At 43.2% G+C, this 27721-nt stretch overlaps 1 protein-coding gene and 1 pseudogene across 23 annotated transcripts in view; both read left to right on the plus strand.

The window, feature by feature from the left end:
• Positions 1-22683, plus strand: part of DLG2 (discs large MAGUK scaffold protein 2) — a 1735130-nt gene extending 1712447 nt beyond the window's left edge. For all 22 annotated transcript variants that reach the window (XM_072969091.1, XM_072969075.1, XM_006197467.4 and 19 more), the window contains 6 exons: positions 4146-4196; positions 5151-5252; positions 8261-8433; positions 10565-10674; positions 15876-15967; positions 17959-22683. In XM_072969091.1, the coding sequence (XP_072825192.1) occupies positions 4146-4196; positions 5151-5252; positions 8261-8433; positions 10565-10674; positions 15876-15967; positions 17959-18065 (635 nt within the window). In that variant the 3' untranslated portion in view covers positions 18066-22683. The remainder of the gene's footprint in view (positions 1-4145; positions 4197-5150; positions 5253-8260; positions 8434-10564; positions 10675-15875; positions 15968-17958) is intronic.
• Positions 20661-22683, plus strand: LOC107034002 (uncharacterized; annotated as a pseudogene). The gene has a single exon (XR_001459530.3). The product of XR_001459530.3 is annotated as an uncharacterized protein (transcript).
• Positions 22684-27721: the final 5038 nt, after the last annotated feature.

A 27721-nucleotide genomic window follows, 5' to 3' on the forward strand; every position in this document is an offset into this window, starting at 1 on the left:
AAAGCTCAGTAAAGCTTCTCATCTCATTATAGATATAGGGGAGCTGATGATTAGCCTTCTAACCCATTGGTGCTCCTCAGTTAAGTAGGATTTTTCAAAACAAGAGTCTTGAATAAATGATCCAAGTGTAATTGAGGTACTGAAACAAGTAGACTTCAGACTTCCCCTCTGGAATCAGTCAAAATGGTGCCCATCTTCTCCATTCTCCCTTAGTTCTTTAGCCTTTACAAAGCAGTTTTTATTATATCTGGTATTAGATAAATTAAAATACGAGACATACCTGATATTACTACCCCATTCCACAGTGAGGAAGCTGAGCTGCAAAGAGCTACTTGGCTCACTGATATGATGGCACTGCAAGTCCAGCCGAGATATTTTAATTCTGAAACTCATATGTTTTCACTCTTCCCTATAGTTTGTAATCCAAGTGTCCTCACATTTTATCCAGCACATTTCAAGCATTTCATACCACTTATCAAACTAATACAAGCAGCAACATTTATATAGTGTGACTCTGTACTAGGCCTGATTTTAAGGGCTCCATGCATAGTAACTGCTTTCATCTTCTAAAGATCCTATGAAGACACTGAATCACTAATTCACTATGTGACCGTGAAGGAATCACCGAGCATCTTTGAACCTCAGTTCTCTCCTCTGTGAAGTGAGTAGCTTGAGTTAGAGCAGAGAGATGGGAAACTGATGTTAATCCCGATCGCACCTTGGCCATCTGGTATTAGCCGCCTGAAGAACCGTATTGAAATGTGTCCAGACCAAGTGAGGCTCAGCAGCGGTTCAGGCCGTGCTGGAAGTGTCATGCGTGTGGAGGGGGCCACGTCGTGTGCTGCAGGCTTTCCACCTCTGAACCACGGGAGCTCCAAGCCCTTTCTTAGCGCTAACCTTGGGTGGCTCGGGAACTAGGTCTAGTTTATTCTGCATAATTAGCTGATGCAGGCACTGAACGTTACATTTAGAACATTAGACGTCCTGCCACTGGTCTTCACTTCCCTCCTTTCTCTTTTCTAGTTTTGAAAAATTCCTACAGAACAACCACCTGTTTTTCCCTCTCAGGAGGGCCTGTTAGGGTCTTACTCTGAGCCCCTTTGGTGGTGACTTGCCTCAGTGTAAAGGCGGCGTTTGGTGGAGAGGCCTCCAGTGGCCTCCAAGAAGACTCGGCAGGCCGCAGGCGGCCGCCCCCAGCGCCGCTCTCCCGCCTCCTGCCACGCGGCTGCCAAAACAAGACCAAGTCATCATTTGTCCCCTTGTGTCAGCTGTTATTTCTAGGTGCCAACACCTCCTGGGTAAAAAAACAGAGAAACTAGTAAGGATGACTATTTTATGGTGATGACACAACAGCATGTTAAAAAAGAGAGAGAGAGAGTTGGTGTTTGCAGATGGAGCCCCTTATGGCCTGTCAGTGAGCTGACCCGGGTTCAGCTCCTCCCTCTGCCACCCACCCTTTGCTCGTTTGTGAGTTCTGCCGCTGCATCTCAGCCCCCACAGAGAGTCCTACATCTCTGGCGTTCTTGAGACAGTGCCATATACTCAGTAAGGAGTCCAGAAAGATGTGTTTTTAAATCTTGACTCCACTACTTACTCACTGAGGAAACAGACCCCATCTCTGAGCCTCAGCTTCTTCTGTAAAGTGGAGATCATCAGAGCACCTGTCGCCAAGGAAATGGCTGTGAAAAACAGGAGGCAGCAGCTGTGAAAGCCTTCTATTGCCTGTAAGATGCTATACAGATGCAAATTAGCTTTCCTCCATTGCTGTGACTTTTTTTCCTCCCCTTCTTAGTCTCTTTCCCACTGCTCGTAGGGCTTTTTGTTCTTCAACATGAAAGTGAAAATTGGTTTGAGGTGCTGGGTTCACAGCTATTACGTAATACCAGCTGCCGTGGCACCTCTGCGGGCTTCCTTACACAGTCCCTGGGATGGGCCTTGCCGTAGGGATGCTGTCACTGCTGTCTGCCAGTCTTACTGCTCTGAGCAAGAACCAGCGCCTCTTGTAGGTTAGAAATAAAGCAAAAGGCAATGGCTAAATGAAGAACTACGGAGCTCCCTAACAAAGTTAATCAAAGCTGTGTTGCTTTCTCCTAGTTTCCTGAATCACAAGTTGTACATACTGGCACCAAATACTTTATTTAAGGTTTGCTTGTAGAATGTCCCATCAGCATGATTTGCAAGGCCATTGGAAAGAGATTTCTGTGGGAACACGAGGTGTTATGTTTATTTAGAGAAAGCCACTCTTCCCGAAAGGAAAGCATATAGACAGAAACACAAAGTGGAGCCTATCTTTGGCTTCGTTGCTCATCCTGTCTCCTGCCACTAAAATCAGAATGCAGATTCACTGGCCTCTTTATGTTTAACACCGGGGACACAGTGGTAACTGTGGTCTGAGGTTCCCAGTCTAGAGATGAGGCCTAAGTATCCCCTGATGTTTAAACCCCCTGTTATCCCGGGGTGAGGATTCTCCTCTCACATGTTAATCATCCCATGGAGATTGCCCTGAAAGTTAGTCTGACTTTGCGGTGTCGGTCTGCCGTGCTTCGCTCTCTAAAGCTGTGCTTTTACCCTAGCCATTTTTATACTTAACTTCGGAATTCCTATGACCACTACATGCCTCAGGGTTTAGATGACAGGGGCTTAGCTATCAACTACCTTTATTATTTTTTGGCCCAGCCTCTATACATTTCAGTAGTTTCATTTATTAAAAGAGAGTCTTTTTTTTTCCTGTATAAAAAAAAATCATGAATCTGATTCCTCACATACCAAACCCCTGCCCAGATGTGGGAAAATCCCCTGAACGTTTCTGGAGCCTCCATAGTAGGTTCCACTCAGAAGGAGCACCAGTGCCCAGGCTCCGTGGCTTTTGGAAGTAGCTCAGAAATAGCCTCGCAGTGCTTTTCGGAGCATGGACCCCGCCTGCGGGTGACATAGGATGTGATATAGGCCTGAGGCCATTTCTCATGCTTGAAAAAGGCAAGACACTCCCACCCGCCCAGGGAAGGCATCTGTATTGCACAGTTCTATCCGTAGAGCGCTTAATTTCCCAAAATCAGTTGTCATTGTCAAAACTGTTGGTCGTACTAACTCCTTTTATGAAATTAACTCACCCTCCTGAGGCTGTGGCTGTTGGAGGAGGAGCACGTGACACTGACAGACTGTGAGTGTGTTTTGGGGTGATGAGGAGAAAAGCAACGAGACCCCTTGCCCTTTGGTTTGAGGAAGAACTACCTCCTATCACGCTCCTCTGTAGAAAAGCACACGGGAGGTGCTGCCCACCAGGAGACCATCGGCCCTGGGCCCAGAGCATTAAATGCAGGAGTAGAGCCTTCGAGGTTTGCAGCTGTAGACGGCTCATCTCATGCCTCGATCATCAGCTGGGCAAAATTGATGACTGAGAAAAATAACTGCCTAAAACCAATGTACTTTCTACAGTTGTGTGTTGACTTGAGGCTCACCACGAATCAGGCTTGTAGCAGGTGGCACTGGAGGGGCTGACCCTTCTGCTGCAGTGTCTGTCCTTCTCTTTCCAAAGTTTCAAGGCTAGTTTAGCGGCAGTTATAACTAGTGATTTAGGGTCTTCCTCAATTTTTTATCTTCTTCGTTGACCCAGCATTTTCTTGATGAATTAGCATTAGAGTAAAATCCTCAGCACCCTGGAGTGTGTGCTGTGGATGTTTTTTGTCTCATAAGTGAAATGAGCAGAACAATGTGCTTCTTTAGGGAATACAACGGAAGATGACAGAAAGGTCCAGAAGTTCTGGTAGTGTAGCAGCCAGCTATTGGCTGGACCCTCTCCTTGAACTCAGCAGGTTCCTTTTAAGTAGGAATGCTGGGGGGGAGGCCACAGTGCTCCGTTTCTCCATGTCAGACAGAAGGCCGTCTCTGAGGTCACCGCCCTGCTGAACTGCGGGCAGCCAGCCTCCAGCTGCTCCTCAGAGATCTGGCCATCGATCACCCGACACTGGAATAGTGCGGAACAGTTTTCTGAGGCTGAAGTGATTTGGGGAATGGTTCGAGGAGGGAGAGAGCAGGGAAGATTAACCTTGCACTGGGTCTATTTCTGGGGTTACAGAGCAGGGCTTGTAGCTGTGGTATATGACAGGTTGTTAGTCCACTGTAATTTTCCTTTCTTCTCTTCTCAGGAGGCCAAGAAGACTTCATTCTTTCTTATGAGCCTGTCACAAGGCAGGAAAGTAAGTTTCCCAACGTACTCTGGTTCCTGCTTTCCAGGCCATAACAGGTGACACCATTACAGGAAGGCAAGAGTGAAGAAGTAAGGAAAGTAAACTCCTTAATACTCAGCAGGCCCCAGACCAAACCCTGCTCTCTCTTTGGCCCTGTGACCAAGCAGACAACTTCCCTGCTGCGCACGGGCAGCGGCAGCTCCCAGGAGGATGGCACTGCCCTGCCGATGCGTGGTCCTTACTGGGAAGGACCACATGCAAACCGCAAAGAGCCCCACCACCAGGATCTGTGGATAAAACCTCCCGGGAGATGGACATCAGCTCAGGATTGAGAAGGGCTTTCCAGCAAGTCGTCTCCTGGGCTGCTCCAGAAGCCAGGGAGGAGTTTATACAGAGCCTAATGGCTACTGACAAGGGCATTGCTGAGAAAATTCAGGCATCAGAGGAGGCGTTTGTACCAAATGAACTTTAGAGTTCCTTCCAACCCCCTGATACAGAGGAATTGGGAAAATCCAAGCAGAGTATGGAGAGTATTTTGAGCTGAAGAAAAGAAGTTATAAAAACATAAGGTGTCATTACGGCTAATGATTACTTTTAAAAGTCATTGTCCCAACTATGGCCAAATAGCTACTTGGGAATCTTTTTTTCTCCCACTCAATTGATGAAATCCAGTAGTTGTTTTGACATTGTGCAGGCATAACCGAAGACTAAGCAGTGCTCCTTGGAATGTTTCTTCTCGTTAACAGACACTGCTGTTGCGGTTCCCTGTTAGTAAATTCCAGAAAGTAGGCCCAGCCAGGATACTGAGTGTTGAACATCTGTTTCCCTGTGCAAGGCTGCATGGGCAGTTCATCCACCAAAGTAACGCCCTCGCAGTTCTTCGCGTTAGGCAGTTTTGCCTTAAGAATCACAGTGGTTTCCAGGCTTTTCTCCTCATCCGCATCTTCCTCTCCGTCTCTGCAGTAAACTATACCCGGCCAGTGATTATCCTGGGCCCCATGAAAGATCGCATCAATGACGACTTGATATCTGAATTCCCTGACAAATTTGGCTCCTGTGTGCCTCGTGAGTATCATTTCTCTTTTCTCTGGAAAGAAAGCTCGGCTCCTTCTGAGATGATAAAATGTAATTCTGTTCCTCCAGTATTCTCTCCAGTGATTCAAATACCATCAGTTACCTACTATCTGAGCACCTTATTTAATTTTCTCTGCCGAACACGTTTCATCTATGCTGCCATGTATTGTTCTCTACAGTGAGTATAATGAGGTTCTCCAAACTGACTGTGGTCCCGTAGAAGGCAGGGGTGAATCCTTTGTAACTCCCTTAGCATTTAAACTAGCATAGGATCATTGATAGGCATCAGTGTGCTCTGACAGATGGGTTGAAATGCCGCTGAAGCATCTTTTCCCATAGAATAATGTTACTGAACCAGGTTTGTTTGCCCAATGCACAGCAAGCCAAATGCCAGGATGCCGAGGTTTGCAACAGAGAAAGGATTCATTCACAAGGTGGCCAAGTGAGGAGACGGGAGAATGAATCCCAAATTCACCTCCCTGAAGGCGAGGGGCTAGGAATATTTATGGGATAAAGGGGCAGGGTGGTCTGAGGTGTGGGAAGTGTGGGGAAAGGTGATTGGAAATAAGGAAAAAATGAGATAATTGTCTTTCTGTGCAGGAGCAAGAAAACTACAGGCTTCTTCATGGAATGCATGTTCAGAAAATGGCAGCCTAGCATGTTCTGAGGGTGGAGTTTTTGGCCCCCTGATGTCAAAAGGTCACTAAGTGGACACTGGCACATACATGCCCAGTTGGAGGGTCAGTGGTCTTAGCCAGTCTCAGCCAGCTCAAGGTCGAACTGGACACAGCTGACTCCGAGTTCCTGAAAAACAGTTCAGCCAAACACCTTTCGTTTAGGCCACGTGACACTTGGAGAACATGTGATTTTTTTTTGTAGCAACAATTTGAGCAAGCTTGATCAGTGAGGTCATGTTGCAGGTTTAATGGATCTAACTGATGATCACCCTGGGTTACCATAAGAGCGATCAGAAACAAAGCCATGTATTAAAATCATCTCAGGATGACGTAGGGCCATGTGTCAATCCAAAACAAAATAGCCTGTCCCGTGGGGCTTAACAGTCTCGGGCGTTGTGGGGGATGAAGACGAAGACCAGAAGGATATAACATTTTCATCTGCCCTCTAGGCCACTGCAGATTTTAACCTGCTTTCTTGTCACTGGCCAATCATCAGGTCTCCTGGTCCCTCTGATACACCCAGGGCCTCCCGCCCTGTGAGATTCTGTCTGCCCCACTCCCCACTCCCCACTCGCCAACTTCCATCTCCACTCCCACTGTGACACACAAAAATGCTTAGATGCTTCCTGTGCATGAAGGCAATCCCACCAGGAAATTTTCATTTATTAGATCACTGAGCTCTTAAATCTGATCTCAACAACTATTTCTTTCTCATTCTGCATTTTTCAAGCTTTATGCTCTGAAATGTCTGTTACATTTCAGGACTGCAGATGTCACCAGGCACACAGAAAAATAACAAGAATTGCACGTGTGCAAGCACATGGACAGGAGGAAATTAGGACTATTGCGCTATTTCATGAAACTGTCCCCAGCAAGGGTTCTGGGAAGAGATCTTGCCACAGAATATATCCTGAGAGAGACTCCAGATAGAAACCATCAAGGCAAACCCTGCTCCATTCATAGCAGCTCCTAGCTTATTCCTCCACTTTTGAAAGAAAAGGAAAAAAAAAAATCCTTAAGCACCATTTTCACTTACCCTCCACCTTACACACTCTCCTCTTTCTCTTTTTATAATTAATAGCACTGTTTAATGAAAAGCAATACATGTTCATTGCACAAAACTTGGAAAATGCTAAAAAGAAAGTTAAACAAGCAGACAAAAAATACACAGAATCCCACACAGTACCCAGAGATAACATCACTGTTAATATTTTCATAGATTTCCACTTGTACTTTCTTTCTATGCATGCATTTTCTCCTGTGATTGGGCACATATTAAATACATACAATTTTTTGTTTAATATTATTTAACATGTTATAAAATATTTGAAATTATTATGTCATAGTCATTCCTCATTTATGAGTATTTTGGTTCTTCTCTACCTTTCACTATTGTGAATTATACAATTAGAATACAATTATAATTATAATTTATAAATTAATATATAAGCAAATTTAAGGATAAAAATTCATCTGAAGTTTTGATAATTTTTAAGATAGATTTCTAGAAAGAATACCTGAGTCAAAGACTGAAAATATTTTAACTTTTGTTGTTTATAATGATAAATTGTTTTCCCTCCTCTTCTTACCAAGAAGGTTAGCCACCCCTAACTATGGTCAGAGTTGACGACTTTTAGTCCCACCTTCACTGTGATGGTCTCATTTTACATCTTTTGATGTAATATATTTATACTGTATATCCATTTTTTTTTCACATGAGACTTTTTTTTTAACTTATTTGCTTATCCTGTAGTCTTTTATTGTGTGCTAGACATTGTGATGTGACATTATTGAGCATCTGGATTTTGTTATCTTCCTTTATAGAATATTAAGTTTCTGTTTTGGTAGGTGGTAATATACTAACAGATCAGCTTCTTCCAGTTGTGAGTTGGTTTTAGACTTTGTAAAGGTGGGTCTAGAGTAACTCAGGTGTAACCTCCTAAAATATGGGCTTTCCAGGGCCTCAAACAAATGTGCAGCCTGGCACACTTCAGAGTCTCCTCACACTATATGACCTCTAGACTCTCCATTTGGAAATGGAAGTAGAGTGAATGCAGAGTCCCTTCATGTGTTTCTCTTCTCTCAACGATCACAGGCCTGCACTGCATGTCATCTGATACCTGAAAATAGCTGTTTCATGTATTTTGTCTAGTTTTATAGTTGCATATAGTGGGAGGCTAAGACTGGTACCTGCTACTATGTCATGGTACTTCATGTTACATATTTTTATATATCTATGTTAGGCTGTGTAAAAAATGTAGGTGTAAAGGAAGTCTATGAGGATAAAGTGACCTTATTTTCATCCTTTGTCGTTCTGTAAAGACACTACGAGGCCAAAGCGTGACTACGAGGTGGATGGCAGAGACTATCACTTTGTCATTTCCAGAGAACAAATGGAGAAAGATATCCAAGAGCACAAATTTATAGAAGCCGGCCAGTACAATGACAACTTATATGGAACCAGTGTGCAATCCGTGAGATTTGTAGCAGAAAGGGTATGTTCCCCAATCATCTTACATCTCTCCCTGGAGAAGGTTCCCTGGGTGGCAAACTGCATTTTTTGGTCATTACTCTTTCCTGATTTCAGCTGTAAATTTTGACTAAATATTCCTTTTAAGACCTCTAAGCAGAGAATCACTTTAGAGCAAGGTCATTAATCTTTGTTCTCATCGCAGTAAAGTATGCTGACTGACCTGGGATGGGGCCAGGAAGAGGGAGAAGGGCTTATAAACCTAAAGGCAATTAACAGCTTGAAATGTATGGAGATTGACTTTGTCCATGACTCAGTTATCTTTGGCACAAAATTGAATTTATTTGAAAAACGTTGTCACTCTGGGTTGTTTAGATGAGGATCCTCAATTCTTTTTATTAGCAGGAGTGAATGTTTTATTCCCCTGAAAACTTGCAGTCCTCATGGTGAGAGGCAGACAGATACGGAGGCCTGCCTAGCCTGTTGCCAGCACATAGTCTAACTTAGGGAAGGTTTAGATGCTGCGATTCCCCTCCTGCTGATAATTTCAAGGGCATGGAAATGAGAAAGATGTTCAAGAGAGAGTAGGATAGGAAGGCACTTGCATGTGGCTTTAAGATCTGCCTAAAGAGAGATCCTAATCTCTTGTGAACACAGAGGACCAATTTCATAGAAGGAAAAATAAAAAGGAGTTGAGAGCCAATCATGTTTGTTACGTAAGTGATATTTGTTGGGTTGATTTAACACAGCATTGCCCCCCTTTTTGATATACTGGTTTAAAAAACTGAACAAGAAATTTTAATGTCTATCTCAGAATATAACATCTCTTTTCCTCTCTCTCGCTAGAAAGTTAGCTTCCTTAGCTATTTCATACTGTTTCCAATCAGCTTCCTGGAAAATTGCGTCTGCTCTCCTCCGTGAACACGGAGACCCAACTTTGTTGACCCGAAGTGTTCTGGCCAGTGAATAATCAAACTGCATTTTGACATTTTATGTAACTGCTGCATTTCACAGATAGCAAACTTGGAATTTATTCTTTGAGTGATAAAGGCTCGGGCCATCTTAGTGTGTTTCTCCTGTAAAAGCTCAAGTACTCAGTGGACTCTTTTCATTTTCATGTGGATATTATGGATGAGCTTTTATCCCTTTTTATTGATTTAGGACAGTTTCTATCTGCATAGTATGCTTTTTCTTTTCTCGGGTAAAGTTTTCTGAGCCTCAGAGTAATGAAGCCATTTCTCTCCAGGAGGTAGAATATGATGTGTGGCAAATGTGCCTACCTTTCCAGAAGCACTTTATAGAGCAAACTCTGCTCTGAGCACTCATTGCAGTGGAAGCCAAGTTAAATGAGGTGTGCTATAATGTAATAAGGTTTTTATTTGCTAACAAACAAATTTGCATACACTATGCAAGCCTCTCTCTCAGCATTTAAGATAAACTATTTAAGGTAGCTCTCAGGTGTCTGTCCTTGCTCTTCATACTAAGCTGTGCATATCGAAGGCAGATACAGATAAACAGCCAGCAGATGTTTATGGAATAATTCTAAATTCACATGATCACCATTCTTCCAGATTTGACATTGGTCAGGATGAGACAATGAGGTATCTATCTATTTATCACAACCAACAATTCTGTCAGTGCTCAAGACTTGGGTTTGAGTTCTCCTAGCACCGAGACTTTGGGCAAGTTAGCCTTAATCTTCTCTTCTGTAAAATTCGGTTGATAATACGTGTCTCATGGGTATGGAATTTTTTCTTTGACAATTTCGGAATTCCTTTTTGACAATTGTTTTCAGAGACGGCTTGTGAGAGTTTCATGAGCATGGAATCTGTCATATTACATCTGGCTACATAGCTTCCTTGTGCAAAGCATCAGGTATTTATTTAAGGAAAGAAAGTTAACTGAGATAACACAAATGAAGTGTCTATGTGCGTGGCAGTCACTTTGTAAAGGACTCATAAACATGAGTTATTGCAAGCATTCAGTGACAACCCTGTGTATCAACTTCTATTATGCTTTGCAAAGATTCCTTTTCAACATTTAGAAATCCAGTATCTTTTACCTTCCTGTGAAATATACTTAAACTTTTTTTTCTTTTGGTTGGATCCTGATCATTCTTCTGGATTAACTCCATATTTTCCTTCTCTTTCTTCCAGGGCAAACACTGTATACTTGACGTATCAGGAAATGCCATCAAGCGGTTACAAGTAGCCCAGCTGTATCCCATTGCCATCTTCATTAAACCCAAGTCTCTGGAACCTCTGATGTAAGTGGAGGGCACGTCACCAGCCCTTGTTCCATACGACACAGCAAATTGTTAGCAGCTCTTTATCATAAGTGCTTACAAATGGGAACTGCCGTGGATGATTTTTTTTTTTAAGTATTCCCTTTTTTAATGATATTTTAAGTTCTTTTGAACCACTAGAGACATGTCAGGAATTTCTTGAAATGTCTTCACTAATGTTTCTTGATTTTTATTTTCATCTCACAAGTTGTTTGAGTGTGTGTGTGATTTTTTTTATTTTGTCTTGTTTGGAAGGTAGATTGGTTTGTTTCTGTTTGGTTTTGCTTTGTTTTCCAAATGATAGGAAGCAATCATCTTTAAATTGTCTCTTCTGAGATTAATTCCATCAGTAAATCTTTTTAAATCTATGGGTTTTCTTAGCGGGAGCAGACAATATTATAGACTGTTTCCTTTGGCATTTCATGTTGGTCTAGCATAGAATTCTTATGTTCCTTAATTAAAACCTCATGTATTTAGATCACTGTCCTTAATAGGGAATTTCCTTAGTGGCCTAGCAGTAAAATATCTACAATCTTTTTTTTTTTTTACAATTCTTTTTTAAACACATGCTTTCTTTTTTTCTTAAAAAAAAATTTTGGGAGGGAGATAATTAGATTTTATTTATTTATTTTAGCAGAGGTACTGGGAATGAAGCCAGGACCCTGTGCATGCTAAGCATGGCACTCTACCACTGAGCTATACCCTCTCCCCAAATAATTTTATTTTACTTTCTTATATATTTATTTATTTATTTATTTAAATGGAGGTACTGGGGCTTGAACCCAGGACCTCATGCATGCTAAGCATATACTCTACCACTGAGCTATAGCTCCAGCCCCTTCTATAACCTTAACAATAGCTCCAGACCTGTGCACATTTATGAACAAGGGGGAGATGCATGACTTGGATTTTTTTGTTTTTTATTTTTGAGAGGACTTTTAAAAATATCTTCCTTCAGAAATAAGTAAACAAGTTGGACAGATACTCATTCAGGATCTGGATATAAAGTAACATATTTTTTGTGGCAGTCTGATAGAAATTGGTGGCGTTGTTTTATAGACAATTTCCAGTGAGGCTGCAGTAGCCAGAAAGGAAGTAGAGCAAAACAGGCTGAGAGCAGGGACCTGAGAATCGGTCCGGCTGGGCGTGGTTGCTTCCCTCGCCGGTGCTCAGTCAGGTGAACGCAGGCAATTTGTTTGACCTCTGTAAGATTTCGTTCCTCACCTCTAACTAGGCACGTTGATAATGCAGACCTCACAGAGCTGGTGTAAAGGGTAAACAAGGTCTTGAATGTAAAGTTCTCCATACGGTCTTTGGCATATAGTCAGCAGTCACTAAATGGTAGCTGTGATTACTATGAAGGATTTCAAGTTACTTTATTATAAAAGGAACGAAACTATTTTATCATTACAAAACATCTCAACAGTACCTCTTCCAAGACGCCACACGAGAGAGAACACGTGTGTCCGTTGTGAGAGCTTTGCTTGGATATGCCTCCATTTGGGCTTCAAGACATTGGAGCTTTTGTCAGGGTTTGGAAGTGAACTACAAAGGGCTGGAAAACGGTGTCTCTGGAAAGACCAGAGAAAATGAAATCACTTCATCCCAGAAGTGAAAGCAGTTCCTTGTAGAGAATATCAACCAACTGGTCGACGCCTTCTCGGGGAGAAAGAAGCTGCAGTAGCTGGGATTGCAGGGGAAGGGCACGAGGTTAAAGACAAAGTCGATCTCTGGGGAAACTGCCAGAGGCGTATCTTAAAAGCAGAATATACTCCCGTAAATAAAAGATGGACAAAGGTTCTTACCAGGATGAAGAAATAAAATCAAAGGTCACGCGTAGTACCTTCCGCCCCTGATTTAAGGTATTAAATTATATCAAAAAGAGCTTTGCCTGTAGCCAGCACATGGAAAAATATGTGTTGATGATAAAATAATAGTTTTTAATAGTATTGTCCCTGATAGCACGTATTAAATTCCTCTTCATGTAGGCTACTGCCGGGCATTGAGCAAAGTGAATTTCATTACATAAAAGAAACTTATACTCTGTGAGGAGCCTCATAAATGTTATTAGTAATGCTCACATTAATAAGAAGAATAGAAAAATGGCCCTCACCTCCTGGGAACAGCATCTTAAAAGCCCATTTCAGAAAAGGAAAAATAAGTTTTCACACCATAAACACGCAGCGCGGTAAGCGGCTTCCCGGGGAAGGGAGGCCCGCAGGGGAAACAGCAGCTGCGCGTGTGGTTCAGTGCGATGTTGGGGGACATTCCCATCTGGCGCTCGGTAGGGGAAGATCTACTTCGTTGCACAACGATGAGATGACTTACTTAGTTTTGCCTGAGGGCCCTGTCACAGCCACTTATCACCAAGGGAAATTAAGCACGCTGGAGGCGGGATCCCCCAGTGAGACGGGGAGTGTGGCTTGGTTTGCTGCCGCTGTCTTCGTGGGCCTCGAGTGCAGGGACGGTGACACTCAAACCAAAGCGATCTTCTTAGGAAATGCCGCGTGATTACTTTCCAGTTCACTCTTTTCTGAGGGGTTGACTGCAGGAGCCAAGCTAGCATGAATTGTCCATTCCCCACAGAGGGGTGAATGCTAGGTCAGCTGAACAAAAGCTTGGCAGCTGTCACATTTAGGTGCTGATACATCATCGCACACGTTATTCTCAAGTGCACCATCCACATCAAACCACAGTGCTTATTAGCACATACAAAGCTGACTCTTCAGAGCAAAAAACCCAGGGCGTGAGTGAGGGAGACTTTTTACATGCTGGGCTGCCATGTGCCTTCTGTTCCCCACCCTCACTCCATGGCAGTGAGAAGCTTTCCCGTGTCTGTGGACACCGCTGCCCCAATCTGCTCTTACCTTCTCTCTCCTGTGGTGGCCCCTGTTTACTTCTGTCTTCAGCTGTATCATAATTATGTTTATTTGTCTATCTCTCCACTCATTCGCTCTTTCACTTATTCATTCAACAAACAAATGTTGAGTCAGTTCCATGCCATATTTTGATGAACAAGCCATGATCTCCACCCTCAAAGAACACTCAGGTTGGGCAGGGAGACAAACAAGAGGATAAAAACCTGAATTCACTCATTGCTACAATAAATGCAAAGGGGATTCAGAGAAGACAGACCAGCATGGACCAAGGAAGTCAAAAAAGATCCAGAACTACATGGTTTCGTGACCTCTAGAGCAGAACACTGTCTTCTGGGAGAAGTATTCCTTGGTTTAGCCCAGTGACAGCCACTCAGAGCTTCTAGGGCTCAAGCTGTTTGAGAAGAGAATTGTAGATGCCATCCCTCAGACAAGATGAAGTTATTTCAACAACAAGACGTCAGGCAGTTCCCACTTCTGTGTGTTGCATCCCTCAACATCAAGTCCAGAATCATGTGAATGTCTGATCCAGTTTCATTTTGTTTTCTCCTAAATAAGGAGCTCTTCTGATAGAAAGTCTCAGTATAAGGGAAAATTTGTTTCACTAAAAATCAGTTTTAAAAAAACAAAAACTTTGAGTTCTTACATCCAATTCACTCTTTTACCTTAGGCAAGTCCCTTTCCTACTTCAGGCCTCAGTCACCTGCTCTGAAAAAGGAACTGACTGAAGACTGCATGCTCCAGACCCACGTCTCTGGCTCCCTAAAGTGCCAGGCAAAGGCGTCAGTGCCTTCAGAAGTCTCCCTGCACTTGTAATGCATCCCGACGGACCAACCAAAATGTCTTTGCTCTTGGCTGAACTGTCATCAGCCCAGTGCAGTCACACTGGTGTTCTTATGATGATCAGAGGCAGTGGTTGTCAGTCTTTGATTAATAAAATGACTTTGATTAAGTAAAAGTGAGACGATAAAAGAATTCTTATTTAATAAGTGCAGTGTGTTTGGTTGGCAAGTAACACCTAGGGGACACAGGAGGATAACATTGCCGCTGGCTGGGAATCAGCAGATTAAGGTATTCCCCATTTCCCTCCACTTTGACTTGTCCTTGAGACTAGGTTGGATTTAAATAATCTTACAATGATTAAGTAGCCCTATGTACAGTTAATGATACACTGGTTGACAGACTAACAGAAAGGATAGAGAGTCCCAAGCATAATTCCTTTACAGCCCATTCTCCTATCAGAACAAAAATAGACATAGGAGATTCCTTCTTGGCACGCTTCTCTCTCCTGGCTCACTATTTGATGTGACTTGCTTAGGGTCTCTTTGAAAATATTTGGGTCCCAGTGCTTTTGATTATTCCATTCTCTCTGTGTCCTTAATTCAAGTCATCTTCAGCAGCTCCTTGAAATTCCCTTTGATTATAAAAACAGAGAAAGTTCAGGGCTCTTGTTGCTGTAGACATGCCCCACCGAGGGGAGGGCAGGAGTTGAGCAGTGCGAGCTACAGAATGCTTTATCGGGCTGAAAGATACTTGCGCCAGAGGGACCTGTCATATTGTCTGTAACTCTTTGGAAGCGCGATCTCTGTTTCTCCACGCCACATGTCTCCTGCTCACATTAAAGATGATCAGCAGCCCTTGGGGAGGACGGAAGAGTTGAGACATCAAAGCCTTCTGTGAGATCGGGACCTGAGAGCAGTCAAGCCTTGTCCTCTTAGGTGTAATGAGCTCCAAAATGCTGTGATGTATCTTTCCTTTTCTCCATCTCCTCTCCTCCCTCCAACCACCCTTGGAAGTTTGTGTCCAATTCTGTGTCCCACATTTAAGAGAGGTCGAGATCAGTCAGAACAAAGGCTAAGGAAGGGTGGCCAGGAAAGTTAGGATTTAGAAATTATATCCAGTGAGAGAATAGATGAAGGATGCAGGGCAGTTTTTTTCTGGAAGAGTGGAAGGGACCCATCAGCTCTTGACTTCAAGACCCAAGGGCCTGTCATGGAGGAAGTTTAGTCCTACTCTGCAGGACTGCGGAGGACAGAACAAGGATCAGTGACTGGAAATCAGAAAGAGGCAGACTCCGCTTCAGTCTAGTGTGGGACCAAGAGAGTGCCCTCCTAGAGGGTGAGCCCTCTGGGAAGGAGTCCCTGTGGCTGAAGTCATTCCAGCACAGAGGCGTCCCGATGAGGACGAGGAAGCTGCTGCCCAGACTTATGCTAGGCTTCCTGCAGGACTCCTTCTGCCATGCATTGTCATTTTTCAGGGCTTGGTATGTTCCCTGTGTGTTCTAATACCAAACCCTCATTTTCCCAGGGAGATGAATAAGCGTCTAACAGAGGAACAAGCCAAGAAAACCTATGATCGTGCAATTAAGCTAGAACAAGAATTTGGAGAATATTTTACGGGTAAGTTCATTTATATTTGTACTGTCAGAAAGGAGATAAATTGTCTGACTTGGCATAGAGAGGGCTCTGGGCCTGGTGCCCCTGGGCCCTAAAACCTTCCTGCTGAAAATCCCTTACTTCCATCTGTTTTTCCACTTTGATCCAAAACTCTGGATTCTTTCTTTTGAATTTGTTTCCAGGTTCCCACTGGTCCTACCCAAAAGCATGAATGACAGAAGCCCCTGAGCTACCTCCTGCTATTAAGGGGATTTTAAACATTGATACCTCATTAAACTCTCTCCCTGATATCATCAGAAAATTTTAAAAAGAAACCTTTAGGTCTCAAAATGTGCACCGTCCCCAGAAGCAATCCCAGGGCCTCCATTCTCTGCTTCAGGGACCTGGGAGTCTGTTCCCTATTAGCAGCCCTTGAAGGAGGTGCTTGAACCACTTCCTGTGTTTCAGTTCATTTCATGTCAAGTCTCAGTGCAAAACTTTTTTTTTTCCTTTTTAAATATTTCCTTGGAAACGTGATTTGGGGGGATATTTTGCCCTGGGTATCATGGGTTCTCTATTCTTCCATGCTTTCGTGAAACACTGATCAAATCCAAAGAGTAATCCAGCTTTGTGGAATTTGCCTGGCAACAGGCGGTTTAAGAACAAAAACTTTTCTCCTGAGTTACCTTATATGAAGCTGGGTGTTTTCTTTTTCTTTTTTTTTTTTTAATCTCATTCAGAATATGAAAATGCCAGTGGCTTAGCAGTTTGCAAATATGTTGAATCGAGGAAATCTTAAGTAAAATTTCTATCAATAACAAAGATAAGAGTTATGTTTCATCCTAAAAGAACGTCTAGGATGGAACATTAAGTCAAAACAATGCACATCTTGACCAGTGCTTTAGATTCAGGAATAAAATACAGAAACCATACATTCTGAGGGTTGTTTCTAAGTCCTAGTGTCATACGACAGTACTGACGTGTTTGGGAGCTCTAGCTACAAGATAGCTTTTGTTTAAGGGAGACAATAACGTATACTTATATCTACTCTTAAGTGATTTGGTGTTTTAAGTAATACACAGTTTGTTTTTGTTTCCTCCCATTTATGGTTTTTACAAGTAGTTGCCATAAAGTATTCTCACTATTCACAGCCCTGTATGGTAAAATCTCAATTTACCAGATTATTTGGAGAGTGAATGGGGTTTCCTATTGAAGGTTTTGGGGGTTGAGGAGGTTAACTAAAGTTTCTTCTGAAATCTTTATTACTTTTTCTGTGTTTAAAATATTTGAATTTCTTAATGAAAAAGAATATGACACAGAAAAAAAGTGACAGTGAGTGTCTATATGTCCATGAATGACTGAAAAATTGTGCTGAACACTGGAATTTGACACAACATTGTAAAATGATTATAAATCAATAAAAAATGTTAAAAAAAGAAAAAATATGAAAATGAATATAAGTATATATATGTATGACTGGGACATTATGCTGTACACCAGAAATTGACACATTGTAACTGACTATACTTCAGTTAAAAATATATCTATATATTCAAAGGGAACTTCAAAAAAATTTTGAATTTCTACCCCTGACAAAATAAATACAGTACAGAGAATGTAAGTCCAACTTTCCTTATGGAAAGCTCCAGAGAGCTCTCAATCTGAAAATTGATCATTGCCTAGCTCAGTGCCTGGCCCAGAGTTGACACCCACAAAATTTAAATAAATGAATGATTTATTATCCAGAACTACAGAAAGACTTGTAGAAAGTAGAAAGTAGAAAGACTATGGTGCATTTATTACCGTTCTAGGTCATGCTTTGAAAGCATGTTTTTAATCATTGATGTGACCTTGCTTAAGAGAATTTCTGCTTTTTTTTTCCTAGTGAAAAGTAATAGTAAGCTTCCAGATGAGTTTGTCTGTCACTGTTTGAGCTTCTGCTGTGTGCTTGCTGGTGGTCCTTCACCAGCCAGGGAATGCTTCCTAACTCAGGTGTGTGTTCGCTTCTGTTCTAGCGATTGTCCAAGGTGACACCTTAGAAGATATCTATAACCAATGCAAGCTTGTCATTGAAGAGCAATCTGGGCCTTTCATCTGGATTCCCTCCAAGGAGAAGTTATAAATTAGCTACTGCACCTCCAACGACAGAAGAGCATTTAGAAGAACAAAATATATATAATATACTACTTGGAGGCTTTTATGTTTTTGTTGCATTTATGTTTTTGCAGTCAATGTGAATTCTTATGAATGTACAACACAAACTGTGTGAAGCCATGAAGGAAACGGAGGGGCCAAAGGGTGGGACGGAAAAGACATTGCAGTCTACGGGAAGGCTTTGGTTTGCTCAGAGGGCCAGGTGTAGGGATGAACCTCGGACAGGCTTTGTGCCCAGGAGATGGGCAGCCTCCTCACCCAGCAGGTGTCCAGAGCTGATTTAGCTGCTGAGCTCTCTGTGTTTTTTGCTTTAAAGAAAAGTTGCCAGCACTTGAACTTCACCAACCTTCCCATTTCCCACATCTGTAATTGGTACACTTCGAATTTTATAACTATGCACATCCTTTGATTTCTTAACAAGCAAAAGAAAGAATGAAGGGGGAAAAAAGGAGCCCCTTTGCAGACGGCATAATATCAGGGAAGGATAAGTGTGTAGTTTCTCTGACTGGCATCTGCCAAGATGAGCATTTCCTAAAATTCGCAAGTGTGTGGAGGACTGACCTGACTGAGAGGAGGGCCTTCCACCTGGGCTTAGCTGTATGGTTGTTTATTGTCTATTTTGCCATTTATAAACTGAAAGAAGGCACTAAAGCTGAGAATAATTTATACAATAAAAATATATTAAATGTATAGAGACGAATTTCTATAGGTTAAAAAAAGTTTTGTGAAATATTTTGTAAAGACTAATTCACTGAAAGACCTAAATGTATGCACTCTCTGCAGACGATCCAATTCAAGAACAGAAAGTTGCACTCTCCCTTTTGTTGCCAATGATCCATTAAGAGAATCTGACTTCCTTTGGAAGCCTGACAAAGACTTTTTCCTCCCTCACCTCCCATGATCTCCCTTCCACATTAGTGATACACTCTCATGGAACACATCCCTTAATGAGTTGCCCTCATGGATTTTTTTGGAGGACATTTGGTTATGCATTTTTTTTTAAGCTGATGGCTTTTAGAGACAAACTCATGCAGATGATGTAAAGGGAAGTTTTTGCTTTTCTCTTGTTAAACAACTGAGCCTGCCATGCAAATAGCTGAATAACGTTGTTCCTAGTGATTTACATAGAATTCTTCAAGGATCATTTAGTATTTTGGCCAATCATGAATAATTAGGACTTTTTTCTTGTCTGTTTCACAAGTAACAGAGGGTTTTGTAATAGCCAGAGATGGTATAGAGCCATGGAGAGATCTGTCCCAAGATGCACAATTTCTCTGAGGAAGAGAGAGAGAAGTATCGGGCTGGGGGGTGAGGGGTGCAGACTTTTGTTTCTGTGTGCAGGACAAAGAGACAGAACCATAAGGAAGGACCATTAATGACTTTGAGCTTAACCAATTGAACTGCCTTTCTTGGGGGCTGCACCTGGACCAAGTTTATTTTTTGGCAATTATAATAATGGTGATTTTAAAAAAAGAAACCTCCCGAAGCCTATATCCCACTTTAGAGTTGATGGTGACATCAGCACTGCTTGTGCCCAAGGTATTGAGGGAGAGGCTCTTCAGTGATCTCAATAACTACTCAACTCTGGGTTCTATGCATGCCCAGACTAAGCCCCGTCGCCTTATTTCTGGGGTACATCCAGACCTGGCAGGGATTCTGCCACACTGTGCAGCAAACCAGCATGCAGGCTGGGATGGGAGAGCAAGAGACAGAGCCATCAGCAGTGATGGGGCTTCTTCGCAGTGAGAACATCAGAGCTCAGAACGAGGGTCTCTTTCCAGAAACAAGCGTTACTCATCTTACACTAGAATACCACCATCTGCCTGGCTGCAGTCACCAAAACAAACACAAAAATGCAAAACCCTGCATCTACCTATAGTCTTGAGGCTGCCTCTGCCAATGGAAGGGCTAGCGATGCGTTTTCTCGCTGATCAAAGTTAAATTTTCCCCAAAACTTCTCAGAGCGCTCAAGATGTTAACGATGTGTCCATGTCTGCAATTCGCCAGTTTCAGGTCAAGGCCTACTTTCATCAATCTCGCTCCCAGAAGTTTTCTGCCACTAGAATGCCATTCCTGATCCCAGCTCTATTTTTAGGCCACCATGATAACTTCCTTGGTTTCTCAACTGAGCATGCAACTATTTATTTAAAGGACTGTCATTAATGAATAGATGTTTCCGCGGGTCGTGTGATGTGCTTTCCATTTAATATTAAGTATTGCTGTGGCTGAGTACAATCAAACTGAACCACCAACCTTTGGTTTTGTAGTAATATAATTATTTATTTTCCTAGTGTAGATGCTTTCGGATTAGAATTAGCATTTGCACTGATTTTTTTATGTAGATTTATATAAATATATATATACATATATATTTGCTTGAAGAATCACCAAGCCAATTGGTGAGAGGGTCTTTTCCTATAGAATTAACACCTCCATTTGTTGTGTTGTCTTGCGCTTCCCAATGTTGAGGTCTCTATGGCTCCAACAACCGGTGTATCTTGCAGCAAATCTGACGACTTGAATGGAAATAGCAGGAAAGTGACCCCGATTACAACTGGTGCAAATGCACTTGGAGCCTGGGGCCAGACTGGTGCTAACACTGCAAACTTTGTCGAGAGCTCTCTCCAATCTGAAGGCTTGCTGGGGGCGCAATGTCACCTTCACAATGCTGGGCCCTTTCAGAAAAGTGCCAGATCGTGTCACTGGTGCTATTTTTCATGCTCTGGTACAATGTGTAGCACCACAGGGGTCTCAGCTTTACCAAAATCAAAATCCCGTTTGTCAGCTAATTGCAGGGGCATTTGGTTTTTTTCTTTTTTTGCTCTCCTCACCCAGGATTTGTTGGCCATTTCTTTGCAGGCCTCTTCTCCCAGCCCCGCGCTCTCGGGTTGGCTCTGTTTAGTGAGCCCATCTTTACGAAGCTGCACTCAGGTGCCTGTGAGCTGTCTTAGATCCCACGCCAGCCCTTCAGGACTGCGAGCCAGGGAAAAGCTCTCCACCCCTATGGCTCTTGCCTCTGGTTTCTTCCCTCATTCTCTTCCTCTGTTCTTCCCCTCCTAGTTCCAGCTCATTCCATCTCTCTTTTTGTGTACCTCTCCTTTCTCCTTCCTTCCTGTCCTCTCTGACTTTCTCCTACATTCCCTTTTCACTCCTTCCCCTGCACTCCCCCATCTCTGTCTGTCTCTCCTTTAGTCTAGTCTCTTCCTGTTCCTCTTCCTCCACCTTTCCTGTCCTTTCTCTTCTCACATCTCTGATCATCTCCTCTCCCGTCACCAACTCCTTAATTTTCCTGTCCTATAAGGGCTCACGGCTGATTCAGACAGCAAGTCCGTACACTGGACTCATGACACAAATTCTTTGGGTCACTGTTTTATCTAGGCAGCCCAGAAAGCCAAGCTGAGCATGAATGAGGTCCTGCCCTGGATCCAGCTCCAGCGCACCTCACTGAGCCAGCCTGCACCACTGCCCTGGCAGTGACGATGCATGTGCTCTGGGCGCTGCCGGCACCTGGGTGCCTCTCTGCCTGAAACCTGGTCCAAAGTGAGCCAGCGCCCGGCACCATCCCACGGCTCTGAGGACACTTCTTTTCACTAAAGGCAGACTCTGGCCCCGACAATTATTCTGACAGCAAACCTCTTCCTTCTCCTGGAAGCCATGCCATCACCTTGGTTTGGAGAGAGATTTTTTTTTTCCCATTCATAAGCTTTCTTTTTCCTATTTTCATGTGAGCTCCCTCTGCTTTTCAGCTGGTGATTGCTCTGGTGAGATTGAATAGACTTGCTGTTGAAATTACATCTCTTTTTTCCTGTCTTGGTCCTGCCTAAATTCCTACAAAAATATTAAAGTCAAAGACTCAGGCTAGTTCCTAAGTTTATGATAGTAACTTGTCACTCCTAAGGGGACAAAAGGGGATATTTCCCTTAGAGCATGTGGAGTACCTCCCATGACAACTGATTTGAAAGAGGACTCCCTACAGAACTCTGTGGATACCCATTTTACTTCTGTGTCTGTATGGTCTATGTGGTATATGTATCGTGTGTACACATACTACATTGGGTACAAATGAATGTGGATGGAAACCCACACACACACTTTAGTCTGTAAATATCCTTCCTCACTGAAAACTGTGCTTCGGAAATCATTTCTTGTACAGCTGTGCAGTTTCTTGTAGCAGCTGAGGACAAGCTGAGACAGGTGAAGGATTTAGACAAAGACCATCTGAAAGGTAGAATACAGAATCTCCCTAACAACTCATGAGGACAGACAACCAAATGGCAAGGTTGACTCCCAATGAGATGGCAAACTTCTCTCCTTTTTGAACCTGTGTTTCCTAACCGTGTCTTACCTTCTGAGTGCACCAGGCTGTACGCGTGAGATCTGTTCAATATGACAGTTTTGTGCTTCTCTCTGACAGGATGCTTCTCCCTCGAGCTGTTGTGCAGGATGGGAGGGAGGGGGGCATACTCCTTGCCTGGGCTGGAGTTTACAGAGATACTGCACAGCTTACACTCCTGTTAAGTGTAAATACTCCACACTTCCATTCCATTTGTGTAAAAAATAAAGCACACACGGTTATAAAATCAAGATGTATATTTCATACTCAGTGTGTCTTTGCATATTTTATTGCGTTTCCAGTTGTCAGTGGTGGCCCCGTTGTAAAAATGCTTGATAGAGTGTTTATAAACATGTCATGGTTTTATTATAAGATATAAATATTAAAACATTTTATACTTTATAGCAAATTATTTTCTCCCAAAGCATAATTTGTCTTATTTCACAGAGAATAGAATCATTCATTTCTATTTTTATCAAATTTGTCTGATTTCAGAGCTAAAGTGTAGTCAGAGTACGTTTGCTCTGAGAAATATTGGCACTGCTGAGAGGAGCTGGAAGTGGAGCTTTTGAATATTTTTAAATATTTGATTACCATCTTGCCTGCTTTTCATCAGGATTTTGCCAAGAGTGAACAATGTATTTAATGATCACTTTTAAAAGACCCTCATATCTATGTGAAAAAAAAATCAGTTCTCCAGTTTCAAAATTGTGAGATTCCAGAAGATACTAAGAATAGAGAAAAATAATTTCTCTTATCTGATACTGATGATGCAAAGAAAGATATAAATTGAAAAGGAAGTATCATTTTCCATATATAGTGGGGCCAAAAAACATACCAGCTCCAAAGAGCTGAGCATCCCAAAAATGTCAGGTTTGAAAGCTGAATCTGCCAGATAATTAATCCCTCCAGGTGAAATATATACCTGTCATATAGACATTCAGACAGCACAGGACCGACAGCTGCGGGACCAGAACAAATTCCTCCAGTGGAAGGGGTGAAATTTCACCATCAAAGTGATCACTTTGAAGTAAGTTTTGCTTCATGATAAACTATCATGTAACTGGATCAGCCATTGGGGAAGCCAGACTTGGTCATGCCAACCAGACCATCACCGTGAGCCCACAGGGAGTCCCCACCAGGTGCCCTGTCGCTGTCCCTGGCGCTAGGCGGCAGTGAGCCCAGCTGATGAGAGTCACTGCAAGGAGGCACTGCTTGAGGCTGCACACCCGAGGCAGCCTCACATTCTGACAATTACTCAGTTTTTAACATTTACACAGTCTCACCAGGTTTAATATTCATGGTAACACTGCACACAAGCCAGATTCACTCAATCATGGGCGTGTTTATTCGGGGGGGGTGGAGGGAGCTGGAAGAGCTTTTGACTTTTCTTTGTGTCCTATTTCATTCCTTTGAAACTATTTTTTTTTCAAATGATCATTCTAGAAGTCTCAAAATTTAGAAGTGGACTGCACATCTTTGAACCTAAGAGGGCCTAGCTATGAATCTATGGACTTTGTAGATACTCTGAGACTAAAGATCCAGTGACAGAATTTAAAAGCCTCAGTGGGGCACAAAGCCAAGGAACATTTGTAGAGGGGCCACCAGCTTTCTCAGCACAAACCAGACCTAGAGTCTCTGAAGTTGTCAGGGGACAATGCCTTCTATGGGTCAGGACTGCTGGGTCTCATAACCCCAGTTGTCCTCTCTGACACCTTTCCGTCAGGGACGTCTCAGAAGGCGCTACTGCTGTGATGAAATTGATCCCCTCCGCCTTCCAATGTTACAGCCAGCGTCAAGTCCAGGACTTGTCCCTAACTGCCCTTAGGGAGGACAGTTGGGACAAAGCTACAATACGTGGGCAAACTTGGTAAAGACAGGGTATAACAAAAGGGAAACAATCAGATAATCTGACTTATGAGATGTGCTTAGTGCCCAGGTCCTGGCCAGCTGCCGTATGATAGCGGCCCGTCTCCCCCCACCGCACAGGGGTCCCTCAGACACAGCTGGACCTGAGGTCAGAGCCCTCGCTCTGTTGCAGCACTTGAGAGACACGGAACCCATGCCTGACTCAGCCCTGCTTCCCTAGGACATCAGCTACCGGTGAGAAGTGCCTGCTGTCTCCATGCCCTTCACTCCCACGTGCGACAGTACAAATGCGATTGAGTCACACGGGTTCCCTTCGATTCCTCTTTCATTGTAAAATTGCCTTCGATGCAGATTCTGACGCAGTAGGTGTGGGGAGCAGCCGAGAGCCCACATTTCTAACAAGCTCCCAGGCGATGCTGACCCTGGATTTAGCAGGCTCTAGTCCAATCTAATTTTTCAAATCGCTGCTGACCACCCACCAGTGGGTCCTAAAACAGCAGTGTTCTTGTTATTGTTGTTGTTTTTAATGAAATAGAAACTAGAGTGCCTCACAGGTCATAACGGCTGATTATCGTTTCATGTTATGTCAGGGATGAAAAGTATCTCTAAATGTAAGTCATAGTCCTGGTACAGTGCCCTGACCTGCACTCAGCCAGCTCCCAGGGGCTTCCTCGCCCCCTGAAGATGAGGTGCCACAGCTGAGAACTGCGGGATTCAAGTCCTCCTCTGTGCCACCTGCCAGCTTTTCCTCACTGGTCCTAGTTTCAGAGCTACACAAGCCAACGCACAGACCCTCATCACCCAGCTGAGACAGCTAGTGAAACTGGAAGCATCCACCTCAAACCTACCAAAGATGACCCCTGTCTAAGGCAAGACCCCAAACCAGAGTAAAGCAACCAAAGGACTGATGTATTTTTCCAAACACAGACACCTTCTCAGTTTCCAAAGCCCTGGTCCCTATCCTTCACAAGAAAAATCTAAATCTTGAATTAAATTTGCCACAGTCTTCTATTTGATTATTTTAAGATTCTAGGTAAAATCAGCATGGCTTGATGACCCATGGCTTAAATACTGTATAGCCTAGTCCTTTTCCTGTACCAGAATAATCCTTTTTTTGCTTAAAATAATTCTCACCAATAGCATGAAAATTTTCAAGGTAATCTTGCAGATGATGGGAAGGGACCTAAAAGACAAATGATTTGCAACATAGCTCGGAACAAACACCAATCCATCAGTGGAACATCTCTGGTCTAAACTATTCAAAGCCAAGAAAAGCAAGGCCTGAGAGAGATGCGAGTTCTCCCCCACCCTCCTGCCTAAGACCTGTCTTCCTGGCTTTGGTTCCTCGTCTTTTCTGGACAGTTGACTCAGGCACCATCTGCTCTTCTAGGCTTCAAAAGGCTGATCTGTGTGAATACAGCACACAGAAATCTAACGTCCAAATAATGAGACAGCACGTAGTCTAGGCTTCATTTCAGCAAAACACAACGGACTCTTCTATCTGAAAGGAGAAGGGAAGAAAAGTATTTTATTTTCAGAGGGACATTAAACATTTCAAATTCCTTGAGGTTCCAGATAGCAAACTAGAAGTAACCATTCCTTAGTAACGGAACTAGAGTTCCTCAGAGAGAACAGTTGATTTCTATTCAACAAAAATATAAAACTAACAAGTTAAGAGTTTGAATCCAATGGAATTCAGGGCAGGCTGTCCCAAGGTGTGCCAGTACGGCACATAGATTATTTCAAACTGAAAACAAGCAAGGCTCAAAGAACTCAGGAAGAACATTTGAATTTCTCCCTAACAGCCTAAAAGGTATTCAAGATAGATAATTTAAGATAGTCCTGTTCCAGGAAGGTGCTATCGCCATAAATAACTTATGAATTAGGTGTGATAGAAAGAAACCTAGCAAGGCTCTTTGATCAAAGTCCTCTCTGTGTCCACTGTCTCTAGAGCCAGGCTCTGTTTAGATGCTAGAATAAAAAATAAATGCACAGGGCACAACGTGTCTTCTAAAGGAATGCAAGCCAATGAGCAGAGACGGTTTTAAAAAGAGAGGGAGAAAGGATTAAAACACAGAAGCTCTAAAGCAGGCCAGTGAGTGCACAAAGACTGGAAAGGTGATCTTGACATCTAGGAGTCCAACATACACCTGTTCATGATTTGTCCTGGTGCTCACGTCCTGGGGGTGAGTCTCTGGGCTGGCACTGCTGAGTCTGTCAGCCCCCAGATATTCCACCCTGTGGTGTGAGCCCTGGCAGTTGTTGTTCTTTTTTATTGTAATACAAGTGCCTGGCATTAAGCTTTTGATTGCCGAGGACTCACTTCAAAGACCGCTAACTCCAATAAACACACCGCCAGCTACTCTGCTAGAGAAACGGCCTGACCATCCACCCGTGTTCCTTTCATCTCAGGCTTCTCTGGCTGACTCCGATAACTGCTTGTTTTTCCCTTTCGTCGCTTTAATTCCTTCTCTTACGTTTTAAATTCACCAATAAAGAGTGAATCTGTGAAACGCTAGGTCCCCTCACCCTTGACTTCAATAAAAGCAGACGCCAGGTTCTCTCTCTCTCTCTCCGCCCACTCCCCCCCTCCCCACACCCGCAGCCTCACTGTGTGGCCGCAGGCATGCTAGATGCCTTCCAGGATCTGTGAGTGACAAACCTGTCCTGTCAAAGTTTCCTGATGGGTATTGCTGAGGGCGTTTTGCAACCATAGTCAAAACCACAAGGGCCAGTCCAACTACAGTGTTGGTTCTAGAAAGGGAACTGTCTGCGGGGGCTCCCTGTGGGCCCAGGTGAGTGCCCAGAGACATTTGTAGCAGACAGCACCACTATCCTTAGGCTGAGATCCACACAGAACACTTTCCCATCCATCCCAACGGCTACCTGACCGGCTACCTGCATCCAGTGAAGAGGGCAATCAGTACAGACTAGCTGGTCGGGTGAATGAGGAGGGGCAGGGAAGACTGGCATGAGGTGTGGAGATTAGTCTTCCAGAACGGATATGCCTAATAGGGAATAAGAATTTTCAGCAAACAAGAAACAACTTGTACGATTAGTCAAGACCCAGCATAATCCACATGCTTATCAGGGAAATCTGTAGAGATCGAGAGCTTCCGTTTTCTTTGCAGAACACTGAGTATTTGATGCATCAAAGATCTGCTTCAAAGTAAAATGATACAACGAGGCCGTCTTATGTGATTACAATTTTGGGGCATTAAAACATTCCTTAGAACCATACGCAGGGCTTTATTCCCTTGGAAGTGGTAGTTTCCTGGCCTGGAGCCTTGAAAACATTCCGTCAGAGCTAAATGGTAAATTAAACTCAACTTTTTAAAAAAAAGAGTAAATGTGGAGCCTAAACCTATGAGATAAATGTGTCCTGTTCCTGCTATTTCTTTCTACCCCGGAGATATTTTACG

Source organism: Vicugna pacos, chromosome 10 (genome assembly GCF_048564905.1).
Source record: "Vicugna pacos chromosome 10, VicPac4, whole genome shotgun sequence".
Classification (NCBI taxonomy): domain Eukaryota; kingdom Metazoa; phylum Chordata; class Mammalia; order Artiodactyla; family Camelidae; genus Vicugna; species Vicugna pacos.